Genomic DNA, 16,653 nt, shown 5'->3' with positions numbered 1-16,653 from the left:
AACAGACACTGTACAAAATAAATATATAATTGTGCTTTGATCCTTTATTCAAACTCTTGGCGTTTGGATTCTGCCATTTGGTAAACCAAAGATAATAAATAACAAGTAGATGGAAGTCATGACATATTGATAAGCATTAGACATTATAAACAAGTGGACCGGCAACATGTTTTCAACACGGACCGCTCGTCTCACTCAACCGTAGTTCATATTAAGACACAGCCGTAGAAAAATAAATCTACCCCCCAACCCCCCCCCCCAAAAAATTGTAAAAACCAAAAAGTCTAACAAAAAGCATATGCTCAATGGTTCTGGGAGTGAAGTATGTCATGTCTATAAGGCCTCCTAGACAGAAGCTCTGACAACAGCACACTGCGAACGAGTGGCTAGAATATGGCACCGTAGCGGAGACTGACAAAACGTCAGTTTGACAAGAGACACGAGGGACCTACTGGATGTGTAATAACACAACAGTCTCTCGCAATCATGATTGTGGTACAAAACAGGATTTCTGAAATACAGTATAAAGTGAGAGAAAAAAAGTCCCCAAATGTAACTTTCCTTTATTTATGATTCAATTCATCCCAAGGTGCATTTGGTTCTGGGTTCCACTTCATCCACAACCCAGATGTACAGAAGTTTCTCATCTCGTGTTTCCCCACACCAGAGATAATCAATCAGAAACATTGAATGCAGGAAAGATTAAGAAACCATCTTGTAGGGGAAGATGTTGTTTTAACATCGTTGGAGAGAGTGAGGTTGTCTTCTCTGAGTTGGCAGGGGACGGTGGATGTCTTGTGTTAAAACGCTGCATCCCAATTATCTACCCTTTTCTCTAGAGCCCCACTAGCCCTCATCCTTCTCAGAGGACATTGACCCCTGGCTCTGGGCTGACCCTCTCCTCCCTTCTACTCCTCACTCCAGGTCCTGCAGGTTGATGGTGCTTCCTGTGAACTGGGAGTTGTCCGAGCCATTGTCATCCTCTGTCAAAGCAGGAGGTTCCTGAGGAAAGGCAGAAAGAAATGACTCCTTTACTTCTATGTTAACTACAGTAAACAAACACACCTCAATCACTGACATTCAAATTCCTTTCATTTTAAAACATTTGGCATTTGATACTTTTAGCTGCAACAGCATCAGCTACTCTTAATGGGGTCCACATGAAACATGACATTATTAGTCATGAACTGAAAAACATACATTTAAAACATCACAGCCTACATATCAGTATATACACACACACACACAACATTTAGGTCTAATACATAGTACAGTGCAAATTACAAGATATATAAAAATGGCTGTCTCTTCACAGCCCCCTTTGTGCAGTAAGGTGTTCTTTTACCTGTTTTGTTTTTAACCTCTCTGGGCTAGGCGGGACGAATTCGTCCCACCTACGTAACAGCCACTTGCAGCCTGTGGCGCGATTTTCAAAACCTTAAAAATCCTATTACTTCAATTTCTCAAACATATGACTATTTTACAGCTATTTAAAGACAAGACTCTCGTTAATCTAACCACACTGTCCGATTTCAAAAAGGCTTTACAACGAAAGCAAAACATTAGATTATGTCAGCAGAGTACCAAGCCAGAAATAATCAGACACCCATTTTTCAAGCCAGCATATAATGTCACCAAAGCCCAGAAGACAGCTAAATGCAGCACTCACCTTTGATGATCTTCATCAGATGACAACCCTAGGACATTATGTTATACAATACATGCATGTTTTGTTCAATCAAGTTCATATTTATATCAAAAACCAGCTTTTTACATTAGCATGTGACGTTCAGAACTAGCATACCCCCCGCAAACTTCCGGGGAATTCGCTAACATTTTACTAAATTACTCACGATAAACGTTCACAAAAAGTATAATTATTTTAAGAATTATAGATACAGACCTCCTCTATGCACTCGATATGTCCGATTTTAAAATAGCTTTTTGGTGAAAGCACATTTTGCAATATTCTAAGTACATAGCCCAGGCATCACGGGCTCGCTATTTAGACACCCGGCAAGTTTAGCACTCACCATAATCATATTTACTATTATAAAAGTTTGATTACCTTTTGTTGTCTCCGTCAGAATGCACACCCAGGACTGCTACTTCAATAACAAATGTTGGTTTGGTCCAAAATAATCCATCGTTATATCCGAATAGCGGCGTTTTGTTGTGCGTTCCAGACACTATCCGAAATAGTAAAGAAGTGTCGCGCGCATGGCGCAATTCGTGACAATAAAATTCTAAATATTCCATTACCGTACTTCGAAGCATGTCAACCGCTGTTTAAAATCAATTTTTACGCCATTTTTCTCGTAGAAAAGCGATAATATTCCGACAGGGAATCTCCTTTTCGGCAAACAGAGGAAAAAAAAATCACAAAGGCGGGGGCGGTCGGGTCACGCGCATAAGCCCAGAGTCCCTTGATCGGCGACTTGAGAAAGGCGATAATGTGTTTCAGCCTGGGGCTGGAATGACGACATTCTGTTTTTTCCCGGGCTCTGAGCGCCTATGGACGACGTGGGAAGTGTCACGTTAGAGCAGAGATCCTTAGTAAATGATAGAGATGGAAAAGAAGTTCAAGAAATGGTCAGACAGGCCACTTCCTGTAAAGGAATCTCTCAGGTTTTGACCTGCCATTTGAGTTCTGTTATACTCACAGACACCATTCAAACAGTTTTAGAAACTTTAGGGTGTTTTCTATCCATATGTAATAAGTATATGCATATTCTAGTTACTGGGTAGGAGTGGTAACCAGATTAAATCGGGTATGTTTTTTATCCAGCCGTGTCAATACTGCCCCCTAGCCCTAACAGGTTAACTGGTTTTATTGCTAACTTGAGTTACCTGGGGTGGCAGAGTTCCATGTAGTCATGGCTCCATTTAATACTGCGCTTTTCCCAGCCTCTGTTGTGGACTTGCAGACAGTGAAGGGACCTCTGGTTGCATGTCTTGTGTTGTAGCGATGAGTGTCCGAACTGTGTGCCAACTGCTTGAACAGACAGTTCGGTACCTTCAACAAATCAATACCTCGCACAAAGACCCATAGTGACACAGTCAATCTCTCAACTTTGAGCCAGGAGAGACTGACATGCATGTTACTGACACCTTCTCGAGTCTATATGTTTGGACCATGACAGCTTGCTATCTATGGTTACACCCAGCAGTTTAATCTCAACTTGCTCAATCGCCACATTATTCAATAGCTCTAAACGAGGTTCAGCGTTGAGTGAGTGACTTGTCCCAAAAATGATGCTTTTAGTACGAGATATTTAGAACCAGCCTATTGCTAGTTACACATTCCAAAACTGACTGTGTTGAGCGTCTCCGTGTCTTACTGTTGCAGCCGACGTGTATACCGTTTGAGTTGTCAGCGCACACACACACACACACACACACACACACACACAGGCTTTATTCAAGGTCAGCGGAAGGTCATTTGTACTGCCCTGCAGAACACCACACAACTGAATTTGCATGAGAGGCTTAGATTAACAAAGACCCTGTGTTCTACTAGATAAGTAACTCTCAATCCATAATAAGGCAGAGGATGCAAAATCCATAACACCTACATTTTTTAAACAATAGGTTATGATCAATGACATCGAAAGCTGCACTGAAGTCTAACAAAACAGCTCCCACAATCGCCTTACTATCAATTTCTTTCAGCCAATTAGGAGTCATTTTTGTCAGTGCCGAGCATGTTGAGTGCCCTTCCCGATAAGCATGCTGAAAGTCTGTTCTCTGTAAAATAACTATTTCATCAAACAACTTTTTCAAAAAGTTTGCTAAGCATTTGTAACAGACTGATTGTCAGCTGTTTGGACCATTAAAGGGTGCTCTTCTATTTTTATGTAGCAGAATTTGCCTTCCACCAGGTCTGAAGGCACACACTGTCTTCAAAGATGTGGCAAACAGGATTCACAATCAATTCCGCTACCAACCTGAGCAATTTACCATCCAGATTGTTGGTACCAGGTGGTTTGTCCTTATTGAGTCCCACTTTGTGGAACTCAAAACTACAATGCTTGTCTTTCATTATTTGGTCTATTATGCATGAATATAAAGGCTCAGCATTTGATTTTTGCATGTCATACCTAAGTCTGCTAATCTTGTCAACAAAAAAGCTATTAAAATGGTTGGCAACAAGCCATCTGCCTCAATGAATAATGGAGCAGTTGGATTTTTTGCCTAGAATGGAATTGAATGTACTCCAGAGCTTTTTACTATCATTCATCTTTGTTCCATAGTATAGTTTCTTCTTTTTTGTTTAGTTACATGATTTCTGATTTTACTGTATGTTTGCCAGTCAGCTGTGTTGTCAGACTTGTAGTGCCATCGGAAAGTATTTAGACCGTGACTTTTTCCACATTTTGTTACATTACAGCCTTATTCAAAAATGTATTAAAATAATTTCTCCCCCCTCAATCTACACACAATACCCCATAATAACAAAGCAAAGACATTTTTGCAAATATATTTAAAAAAAATTAAAAAATCCCAAGTATTCAGACCCTTTACTCAGTACTTTGTTGAAGCACCTTTGGCAGCGATTGCGTTGCTGCACAGCTATTTTCAGGTCTCTCCAGAGATGTTTGATCAGGTTCAAGTCCGGGCTCTGGCTGGGCCACTCAAGGACATTCAAAGACTTGTTCCGAAGCCACTCCTGTGTTGTCTTGGCTGTGTGCTGAGGGTCATTGTCCTGTAGGAAGATGAACCTTCGCCCCAGTCTGAGGTCCTACGCACTCTGGAGCAGGATTTCATCAAGGATCTCTGTACTTTGCCCTGTTAATCTTTTCCCCTCGATCCTGACTAGTCTCCCAGTCCCTACCGCTGAAAAACATTCCCACAGCATGATGATGCCACCACCATGCTTCACCGTAGGATGGTGCCAGGTTTCCTCCAGACGTGCCCTTTGGCATTCAGGCCAAAGAGATCAATCTTGGTTTCATCAGACCAGCGAATCTAGTTTCTCATGGTCAGAGTCTTTTAGGTGCCTTTTGGCAAACTCCAAGTGGGCTGTCATGTGTCTTTTACTGAGGACTGGCCACTACCATAAAGGCCTAATAGGTGTGGTGCTGCAGAGATGATTGTCCTTCTGGAAGGTTCTCCCATCTCCACAGAGGAACTCTAGAAATCTGTCAGTGTAACCATTGGGTTCTTGGTCACCTCCCTGACCAAGGCCATTCTCACCCGTTTGCTCAGTTTGGCCGGGCGGCCAGCTCTAGGAAGAGTCTTGGTGGTTCCAAATTTCTTCCATTTAAGAATGATGGAGGCCACTGTGTTTTCTTCAATGCTTCAAACATATTTTGGTACCCTTCCCCAAATCTGTGCCTCGACACAATCCTGTGTCGGAGTTCTACGGACAATTCCTTTGACCTCAAGGCTTGGATTTTGCTCTGACATGCACTGTCAACTGTGGGGCCTTTTATAGTGATGGTTCGGATTTCTAAACTTTAAATATTATTAGTCATTAGCTATGCTAGAGACATGAGGTGTGCCATAGTCTACACCAGAAGTTAATGGGTATCTGTAGGAGGAATGCATATAATCAATGCAATTAAGCTTGGAATGTACTGAGTGTAGGGAAAACAATCACGTGGCAGCACTGATAAGGGGAGAGAGCCATGGATTAGTGATGAAGGGGGTCGAGGTGAGGTCACATTAAGGGAGAAGGAACAATTTATTGCCTGTATCTCTTTATTTTCTGCCTAGCAATAAAGATGCAATGTTTAGCGAGAGTTTTAGACAGTAGCCAATAGGCTATTTGGGCATAATGTAGGCCTACCAACAAAACCAATGGAGCAAATCCCATAACCTTTTCATATGGAAATAGCTTTTGATTTCTATGATATAGCCTACAGTAGCCTGTATGTGGTGTTCAATGCAGGCCTACATTGCATGAGGCTTAAAAAAGTTTTTACATTATAAAGGGGTTGACATTAATTCATGATTTTGTACTTGGTCTGTAACACCATTGGCCAAATAGGTGACTGTAAATTGCATTCTATTGTGTTGTATGATGCAAGAAACCACTTTACAAAATACAAGTAATTATTATTACCATGCAGAGAATTAGACAATGTAGGCTACCTCTCTGCCTATTGGCTTATTCAAGCCTGTCTAAAAATACAACACCGCACCTTCAATTAAGACTTAAGCTTTTATCCTGACTGGCATTTCAAAGACAGCTTGAAATGTAGCCTACACGTTTTGTGCTTTTCCAGGAAGCAGCAACTCCCCATTGCTGACCTATACTTATCCATTACTGGGTTAATAACTCGCTAATTAGCAAAGAATATCAACAAATGTGCACATGTTAAACTCTGCGCTCCGAACTGCTCTGAAAAGCCCATTCACTCACGGGTGATTGAATGACCGCTTGTGGGCTACGCCAACAGAATTCTACTCTGTTGCGCTCTGGCCCTGTAACAAAAATCAGACCCAATCATGCAAAGTTAGATTTGTTGCATTGAAAAGGGGCTGATATAATGTTGATTCAATCACAGAAAAAAACCTTGATCTATATAGTGGAAACTAACGGGGCAAACTCAGTGAAGCTAAATCTCTTGCATCTGGCATTTCTGCTGCGCAGCAGTCTCGGAGGAAGTGAGTGGCCGCGCACGCGCGCTGCTTAGATGGACATTGCCTCAGACTGCGACAATTTGGCTGCACAGTCATTGGCATTTTGGTTTTTTTGAAAAACCGAGCCACAAATAAAACGTATTACTAATTCCATGTGCAAAAAAAGCCCACCTGTAGGATGTTGACGGGCAGGTCCACGGTGAGTTGGGAGTGGGAGCTGGAGGGCTGGGAGCTCAGCTGGAAGGCTAGATCCCCGTCGCTGGGAGGGTCATCCTTACACACACACACACACACACACACACACACACACACACACACACACACACACACACACTTTAAATAATTCATTTGAATCCACAAATCACATTAAAAAGGATTCAAACATTCCAATGGTCATGCATGGACACACTCGTATATTTTATTTTGGTCTGTAATACATGCCTTCCTCATCAGCACTCGTCTGTGCCTTATAAAAAAAATAATAATAATTGGGATAGCATTGCAAATGTCCTGGTAGGAGAACCTTCTCACCTGCAAGAGTTGGATCTGCACATACTGGGCCCCGGTGACAGGGTCACGGATAGTCAGCCCCCCATTTGCAGCTGCAGAACCTTCACCAAAACGGGCGCTTGTGGGAACCAATGGCGCTGAGGAACTGCTGGCCTTCCCGCCTTTACTCTTCCTCTGACCCAATCCTGAGCTCCCTGTAACAAGAAAGGATTAAATAGTTCAAACTATTACTACTAGGAGCTAAATCATGTGAGACTAGTACCGTATCTTTAATGATGCTCTTCCTCTACAACAGATAAAACAGGAGCATAATCATATGAGAGGTTCCTATGATGCTCTTTTTTTTACGTCTATGAATAAAAATGAGCCCAATTGTGAGTGGAGTGTGGGCTATAAATTTACCTGAGCAGGCGGTGGGGCCTCTCTGTTTCCTCTTCTTGGCCAGCTGGATAGCTCTGTAGTCAGTCCGCGCTGAGCCACTACTTTCCTACAAGACAGATGGGAAAAACGTGACACACGAAACAACTGCCGTGACTCGGAACATGTATAGAAACGAGGACATATAAACATCTCATCTCAACTGAATGTCAAATTAAGGGAAAATACAGTTATTTGAATTTCATTCTAGTAGAGTAGAGCGTTAGTTAGTAAGCCACTCACCAGGAAGGAGCAGGGCGAGACTGCCGAGCTGTGGCTGAGCTCAGACTCTTTCTGTGGGCTGAACGTGCAGCTGCTGCCGTGGCCTGGGAACACAAACTGGGTCAGCACCTTTCCCCCCTCCTGCTGCCCCAGCACCTCCACACAGCCCAAGAGAGGCCCGCTGCCACCCCTGCTCCCTCCAGCCTCAGTCACCTTAGAGGGGGACGAGAGGAGCTTGGGCCCAGGGGGCGCAGCCAGGGGTGAGGGCTCGGCAGCCAGTGTGCTGGAGGAACTGAGTGTGTGTGTGAGTGTATGGTGGTCTGTGGTCGATGTGGCGGCCTGCATGGTGAGGGCTGTGAGGGAGCTGAGGGCCTCGGGGGTGACCGTCTGCACGTCGTCCAGGTTGAGTGTGCCCTGCGGGGGGAGGACTCCCCCAACCGTCCCCTCCAGGTGGCCCATGTCCGCCCCTGCCGCCAGGATGAGCGGGTCCACGGAGGCTTTGGCCATGGTAGCGCCGTGCCCGGATGTGCCCAGGGTGGTGCCAACCGAGGCTGGGTCGATGGTGAGGATGCCCGAGCTGACCAGGGACAAGTCCATGGCGAAGGAGCTTGCTGGCCCTGTGCTGCCCACAGGCACCCCGATCCCGTGGGTGTTGGGCGCAGGACCCCCAAGCACAGCAGAAAACAGGGAGCTGAGGTCCAGGTTGGCAAGCTGGTCGCTTCCGGTGACCCCCGAACCAGTTCCTGTGGCAGTGGCGCCGCTGACCAGCTCGCTGCTGGGGGTCAGCGTGGGTGTGGCCTCCAGCTGGCTCAGAACTTCTGATTGGAGGAAAGACACAGTCATTACACAGGCAGTGGGGGTGTTTGAGCATGTGTTTCTTAACCTGTTGGGGCTAGGGGGCAGTATTTTCACGGCTGGATAAAAAAAACGTACCCGATTTAATCTGGTTACTAATCCTACCCAGTAACTAGAATATGCATATACTTATTATATATGGATAGAAAACACCCTAAAGTTTCTAAAACTGTTTGAATGGTGTCTGTGAGTATAACAGAACTCATTTGGCAGGCAAAACCCTGAGACATTTTCTGACAGGAAGTGGATACCTGATGTGTTGAATTACCTTTAAGCCTATGCCATTGAAACACACAGGGGCTGATTAATGTTTTGGCACTTCCTATTGCTTCCACTAGATGTCACCAGCCTTTACAAAGTGTTTTGACTCTTCTACTATGAGATCTGACCGAACAAGAGCCTTGGAACGGTGATGGCCGATTAGACTCTGGCGCGAGGTCATGTTGGGTACCCTCGTTCCAATACGTTTTAAAAGAGAATGCATTCGTCCACCTTGAATATAATTCATGTTCTGGTTAAAAAAGGCACTAATGATTTATGCTATACAACGTTTGACATGTTTGAACGAACGTAAATATATTTTTTCCCCTCGTTCATGAAGTGAAGTCCGGCGGGCTTAGATCATGTGCTAACAACACGGAGCTTTTTGGACATAAATGATGAGCTTTTTTGAACAAAACTACATTCGTTATGGACCTGGGATTCCTGGAAGTGACATCTGATGAAGAGAATCAAAGGTAATGGATTATTTACATAGTATTTTCGATCTCTCCAACATGGCCGTTTGTCTGTATCGCAAAGCGTATTTTTCTGGGCGCAGTGCTCAGATTATTGCAAAGTGTGATTTCCCAGTAAGGTTATTTTTAAATCTGGCAAGTCGATTGCGTTCAAGAGATGTAAATCTATAATTCTTTAAATGACAATATAATATTTTACCAATGTTTTCTAATTTTAATTATTTAATTTGTGGTGCTGACTTGACTGCCGGTTATTGAAGGGAAACGATTTCCTGAACATCAACGCCATAGTAAAACGCTGTTTTTGGATATAAATATGAACTTGATAGAACTAAAAATGCATGCATTGTCTAACAATGTCCTAGGAGTGTCATCTGATGGAGATTGTCAAAGGTTAGTGCATCATTTTAGCTGGTTTTATGGTTTTGGTGACGCCTGTCTTTGAATTGACAAAACATTACACACAGCTATTGTCAATGTACTCTCCTAACATAATCTAACTTTATGCTTTCGCCGTAAAACCTTTTTGAAATCGGACAACGTGGTTAGATTAAGGAGATATTTATCTTTCAAAGGGTGTAAGATAGTTGTATGTTTGAAAAATTTGAATTTTGACATTTATTTGGTTTCAAATTTTCCGCTCTTGAAATGCACCTGCTGTTGATAGGGTGCACCACGGGTGGCACGCTAGCGTCCCACATAGCCCCAAGAGGTTAAGGAACAGAGTATGTGTGTGATCCGTACCGGGGCTGAGGTGGTGGTGTTTGAGCATGTGGCTCTTGAGGCTACTGCGGGAGGAGAAGTGCTTGCTGCAGTTGGCCACAGGGCAACACGTCCTCAGGCTGCCCGCGTCTTGCTTGTGCTTCTTCGAGTGGATATACAGGCTGCTCCGTGCTGAAAACTTGGCACTGCAGCCTACACAGGCACATACACGTAAGACATTTATCAGAGGCCCTTTAGAAAGAGCAGCATATCCAACTATCAACCAAAAGTGGTTCAGTCCAAAAATACTTTAAAAAGGGGAAATTAATGTTTTGATTAACCCTACATGGATAAAAGGACGAGGCCAACAGTAAGAAAACAAGGCCCGTATTCATAAAGCGTCTCAGAATAGACCATAGCAGTGATGAACTAGGATCGGGCCTCCCCTGTCCATGTCGGCTAATCTTATTCACCATGGCAAACGCTGATCCTAGATTATCTCATGATGACACCTACCGTCTACGTGGCACTCAAAGGGCTTGGTGCCCAGGTGGGTAATGCTGTGGCCCTTGAGGTGCTCTGCCCGGGTGAAGGACTTGCCACAGCCCTCCTCTGGGCAGGTGAAGCGCCTGTCGTCGTCATGCTTCCTGAAATAAGAGGGCGGGGGGGGATGGTGGGGTCTATGTGGTCCAAGGTTCAATTCTTTCGTCATATGTATACAAATATAATGAAATGCTTACTCCTATGGCTCAGGGAGTTTGAGCTATGGGTTTGCTGGCATTCCAGAAAGGAACACACAAAACTGGATGTGTTTTGTAATGGCAAGATGCTTTGGATAAAAAACTTATGATAAATTACCTTTTTATTATTACTGCATTATCAATTAGGGAAGAGTATGACTGAACTATAAATCCAACACTTTCAAACAAGAGTGACAATTCAGTAGGACGGTTATGTGAGAGGCCCTAAACTAGAAGAGAGGACCCACACCATCACAATACCTAAACAACTAAGGGATGGAAAGTTGAGTGAGGGACAGCATTAAGTTACCTTTTGTGCCTAAGTAACTTGGACATGCTGGTGAAGGACCAGCCACAGGCCTCTGAGTCGCAGATGAATGGCCTCTCGCCTAAAACCGAAAGAGGAGACTTAGCCTAGGCATGAGTAACTATACTACTGGTGAAACACAGACAACATAATATGGATTTGTGTCTGTGTTTTGATATCAATATCATACGAGCATTTATTGGTCGTGTACACAGATTTGCAGGTGTTATAGCAAGTGCAGCGAAATGCTTATGTTACTAGCTACAACAGTGCAGTAGAATATACACTATATACACAAAAGTATGTGGATACACCTTCAAAGCAGTGGATTTGGCTATTTCAGCCAGAACCGTGGTGGAAAGGTGTACAAATTCAAGCACCCAACCATTCAATCGCCATAGAAAAATATTGGCAGTAGAATGGCCATACTGAAGAGCTCAGTGGCTTTCAACGTGGCACCGTCATAGGATGACTCCTTTGTAACAAGTCAGTTCGTCAACTTCTGCCCTGCTAGAGCTGCCCCGGTAAACTGTAACTGCTGTTACTGCTCAGCCGCAAAGTGGAAGGCCACACAAGCTCACAGAACGGGACCGCCGAGTGCTGAAGAGCTTAAAAATTGTCTGTCCTCGATTGCAACACTCACTACAGAGTTCCAAACTGCCACTGGAAGCAACATCAGCACAAGAACTGTTCGTCGGGAGCTTCATAAAATGGGTTTCCATGGCCGAGCAGCCGCACACAAGCCTAAGATCACCATGCCAAATGCCAAGCGTCAGCTGGAGCAGTGGAAACGCGTACTCTGGAGTGATGAATCCCGCTTCACCATCTAGCAGTCCAACCGACGAATCTGGGTTTTGCAGATGCCAGGAGAACGCTACCTGCCTCAATGCATAGTGCCAACTGTAAAGTTTGGTAGAAGAAGAATAATGGTCTGGGGCTGTTTTTCATGGTTCGAACTAGGCCCCTTAGTTCCAGTGAAGGGAAATCAACGCTACAGCCTAGAATGACATTCCAGACTATTCTGTGCTCCAACTTTGTGGGAAGAGTTTGGGGATGGCCCTTTCCTGTTTCAGCATGTCATTGCCCCTGTGCACAAAGCAACATCCATACAGAAATGGTTTGTTGAGATCGGTGTGGAAGAACTTGACTGGCCTGCACAGAGCCCTGACCTTAACCCCATCGAGCACCTTTGGGATTAATTGGCACATGGACTGCGAGCCAGGCCTAATCGCCCAACATCAGTGCCCAACCTCACTAATGCTCTTGCTGAATGGAAGCAAGTCCCTGAAGCAGTGTTCCAACATCTAGTGAAAAGCCTTCCCAGAAGAGTGGAGGCTGTTAAAGCAACAAAGGAGGGACCAACTCCATATTAATGCCCACAATATTGGAATGAGATGTTCGACAACAGGTGTCCACATACTTTTGGTCATGTAGTTTGTGTTGACAGTTTTGTTAGTCGCTTTGGATCAAAATTCATCTGTGGCAGTTTTCACTCAGCTTAGAAAAAGCGTTAAGCAACCTTAAATGTTAAAATTGAAAGTGATGTAGTATGGGAACATTTCAGGTGGATGCTACTCATGACAATGTAAAGTGCATTCAGACCTTTGTAAAAGTGTTAAGGCCATATAAAACATATCAATCACTTTGAAGTACCTGTGTGGCTGCGCATGTGGATCTTGAGGCGGCAGGCCTTGTCATAGCGCTTGTCGCAGCCCGGATAGGTGCAGGTGAACTGGCCCGTCTCGCGGAAGTGTGTGCGGTTGTGGGAGAATAGGGCACTGTAGGTGATGAAGGTCTTCTCACAGCCTGAGGACACACACACACAGAGGTTAAATACACACGCACAGAAGAAAAAAAGTTACTTCTGTGGCAATATATATGAATACACATGCATATAGACTGTTTAAAATGAATGTGAAAATGTGAGTCTCAACATCATTCTGTTACTAAGGAATTGCCCATAAAATAGTTGCAGGTAAAATGTTCAGAATGATGATTCAAGTTTCAATGTCACATGCACAAGTACAGTGAAATGCCTTTCGAGTTTACAAGGAAGGCATTTGACTGCACAAGTGCATATGACATTGAAACTTGAAACATAATTTTGAACATTCATTTCACCTGAACAACGTTCGCCTCACCTGGAAACTCGCACTTGTGCGGCCTCTCGGGTTCAAAATGGGCCCGCTGGTGATTGGTCAGCCGGGTGGCGCTGCGGAAGCGCTCACTGCAGATTTCGCACACGAAGGAGTTCTCTTGGTCGTGCTGCTTCACGTGTGCCTTCAGGTTGTAGACCGTGGTGAAGCGGCGGCCGCAGCCCTCCCACTCGCACTTGTGTGGCCGCACCTTGTCGTGAGACTGGAGGTGGCGTTTGAGCTTGTAGGAGGTGGTGAATGCCCAGCTGCAGCCCTCAAAGGTGCACTTGAAGGGCCTCTGGTCCTCAGTGTGGTTGAGAAGGTGCATCTTGACCTTTTGGCGCGCGTCGAAGGTGCTGGGGCAGCCGGGCTGGGGGCAGCGGTACGTTGTGACTAAGGCACCTTTCTTGGAGAGTCCTGAAGCACCGATGAAGCTGACAGGCTGGAAGTCGTCGTTGTCGACACAGTCGACGAAAGAATCCTCTGGGCGCAGGGACACCAAGTCACCCTCGCTTATGGCACACAGCGTCCCGCTCTCCTGCTTGATGCCTGGGCACGAGTCCAGAGAGGCGCCAAACTCTGACAATGAACAGTGGTCAGCCAGAGTCAGTTCGGAGTCGCTTGCGGACATGCCAAGCCTAGGCTCTTCGTGGTGACCAGTCCGAATAACTGCCACGTTGCTGATTTTCCCAATGGATTTGGTCCCGCTGTCATAGTTGAGAAGCACTATGTCCTCATTGTCTTTCATTCCAAGGTGTTCCTTCAAGCCGACCATTCCATCATCTTTGTGGGTGTAACCCTCTGGAGGTGCTGCTAGAGTCAGTATCCCGTTTTCTATGGTTACTATGATGCTTTGGTTGTTTATCATGATGGTTCCAGAGAAAGTCTCGTTGGCAGAGGCCCCATCTGCATTGGCGGAAGCAGAGAGGCTCGTGCCTGGGTCGGAAATGAAGTCGGAAGTGTCCATAGTGTCGCTCATTTCCACGATATAGGTGTTTTCTGAAATCAAGGCACTGCGTTCTCTAGCTTCGGGCTGAGAAAGTAATTCGTCTGCCGCGCCACTGTCAATGTTGTCAAGGTGGCCGCATATGTTATCGCCATATTCGTTTGTCAAAACAGCGTTTTCATCCTCCGTTTCATAACACATAGACTGTTTTTCATTCGGTACAGTTGCCTCACCCTCACTATTTGAACTTAATACACTACACTGGGGAGCAGTTATTTTCAAGGCCCTGCCTGCTAAATTGTTCAAATTCTCGTCTGATTCAATAAGGGCATTGGTGTTTTGAACCTCCATCGAATTACATGGAATGATTTTGGAATCTTCAGGCTTCTTACCGCTTATTGTATCTCCATCTTTGGATGGATTTCCCAGTCTGTCTTTATTTGTGTCATTTCCATCCTCTTGGATAATGTTGAAAACCACATACAATTCCTTGGTGTTTTTATTCGCGTTTACCGTGGTGTTGCTCCTGTAGGCCGCCGTGCTCTCGCTCGCCAATGACTGCAACAGGGAGGCGCCGTCTTCATGTTGCTGCCGTAAAACCGCAGTTTGCAGTTGCTGCGAATGTTCCTCTTCCCCCTCAAAGAAAGGCAACGCCATTTGCAATATGCTATCCCCACTTTCAACATCATATTTGTAACCCGTCCTCAAATCTTGTGGAGGTAGTTGTGTGTTCAGCTCCCTTTCTTTCAAAGTATTCACGTTACGGAGTCCCACACTCGCTGTTTGGGCTTGAAGAGGGCTATTATTTTTACCGTTCTGCTTGCAGACAGGCAGGCAAACACCGCTGCCATTTTCTACCAGCAGGCGAAATGGAGATGTCCTCGGCCTATTGTTGTTGTTGCTTTGCAGTTCGTGCGATTCCAAATTTTCCTCTGCTTCGTTCTCGTTCGAAATGGAGCGAGAAAGTGTCGTTGTCCTAAACTGAGACGAGCCTGTTCTACGTGGGGCGCCATGTTGATAGTAAATGTTTTGGGCATCAGAAAGCCCCTGGATTTCCATCTTGGTATCCCTGTAGCAGGCTGCAGTGCTAGAAGGCCCGCCCTTCCCACAAATGGGGAAGGCGAGCGGGTAAGCAACGCCAAAGTTGATCGTAAACCGTGGCCGGAATGAATGGATAACAAACCGATGGAATGGAACTATTTGTATCTTATTGCAAAGTTCAAAACCATTCAAACGCCCTGCGGTGCCGTAATACATACTCGTTACATTCATGTTATCATTGTATTGAATCTTTTCTGAAAGCAAAATTAGTTTTGCATTGTATGTGGTCTAAAAAAATAAATGGATTACGGGAGATTGTTATTATTGAGGACCACTAGGTGGCACTATAAGCTCATTACTGTCCAAACGATTTTACAAAGTTGAAACAATATTCTAACTTTTCAAAGGAGAACAAGACATCAAAATTACTAATTCATTCATATCTTTAAAATTAAACAAACGTTTAGTTGTCTTATATGTTTGAATGGTAACTTCTATATGCCCTTAACATTAATTCTCTAAATTACTTTGAGGTCACCTGTGCATGCAACTCTTGATAGTTTGTCTATAGGCCTCTGTATGCACACTAATATACACTTTTTGGTCAATGTACAATCAGTAATGTCATTAATATATAATGCTTTTAAATGTGTTAATTTAACTATAAATAGTGTATTTTATTTTGTATGGAAGTCTTTCAGGATTAGTAATTCACTGTAAAGCAGATTTGCATGTAGGCCTATTAAGCATACACATAAATAGCTACAGACTACAGTCCAGGCAGACATCCACCATGCACATTAGTAATGAATATGATGATCTATTTTGGGGGAGTGAGATGCACTGTCCAGGGCAATGACATTTCTTAAAGCATGCATGATTTTGTTAACTCCAAGAACAAACATAATCTGCCAACTTTAATAGTGAGATAAGTCTTAATTATATATCTTTATTTGATTTCTAAGATAAGCTATACAAAACAAATGGACAAATTTACAAATAGGTTTTGACCAACACAAGCAGATGAAGTATAACATAGATATACATTTACAGAATCATTATAGAAGAAGATCAGGAGGAAGACAGATCACATAATATTCTGTACATGAACTACGATATATTTACATTAGGTATACTTGTAAGCAAACACTGTCACAAAACACTTGAATGGGCAAAGGGGATTGTAAGCAGCATATAGTTTATGTCTGTCAAGCCTAATTCAATGAGAAGGTAAAACTTATACTGTACACAGAACACAGCCAGATATTCATGCTTTATGCAAAAATATTCAACAGCTGATGTAAATTGAAGTTTACTTTGGTACTTTATAACACTGCTACACGCATGCACTATGTTTAAATGTAGTGTCTATTAGAAATGTATCTACTATTCAAATGCTCCATTATCTTTTTGGGTTCTTATATATATATATATATATATTATTTTATTTATT

General features: G+C 43.9%; 1 protein-coding gene across 1 annotated transcript; it reads right to left on the bottom strand.

The window, feature by feature from the left end:
* Nucleotides 1-24: 24 nt before the first annotated feature.
* Nucleotides 25-15,437, bottom strand: LOC106565245 (zinc finger protein ZXDC). The gene is made up of 10 exons (XM_014132139.2): nt 13,220-15,437; nt 12,732-12,884; nt 11,082-11,160; nt 10,548-10,678; nt 10,074-10,244; nt 7,759-8,555; nt 7,501-7,585; nt 7,120-7,292; nt 6,760-6,861; nt 25-1,002 (listed from the first exon to the last, which is right to left on the bottom strand). The coding sequence occupies exons 1-10, from the start codon at nt 15,429-15,431 to the stop codon at nt 916-918; spliced, it is 3,990 nt and encodes a 1,329-aa protein (XP_013987614.1). The 5' UTR covers nt 15,432-15,437; the 3' UTR covers nt 25-915.
* Between the last annotated feature and the right edge of the window lie 1,216 nt (nt 15,438-16,653).

This window comes from Salmo salar, chromosome ssa12, assembly GCF_905237065.1.
Source record: "Salmo salar chromosome ssa12, Ssal_v3.1, whole genome shotgun sequence".
Taxonomy (NCBI): domain Eukaryota; kingdom Metazoa; phylum Chordata; class Actinopteri; order Salmoniformes; family Salmonidae; genus Salmo; species Salmo salar.
Note: the sequence above shows the minus strand (reverse complement) of the source record. Positions and strands in the feature narration are given on the sequence as shown.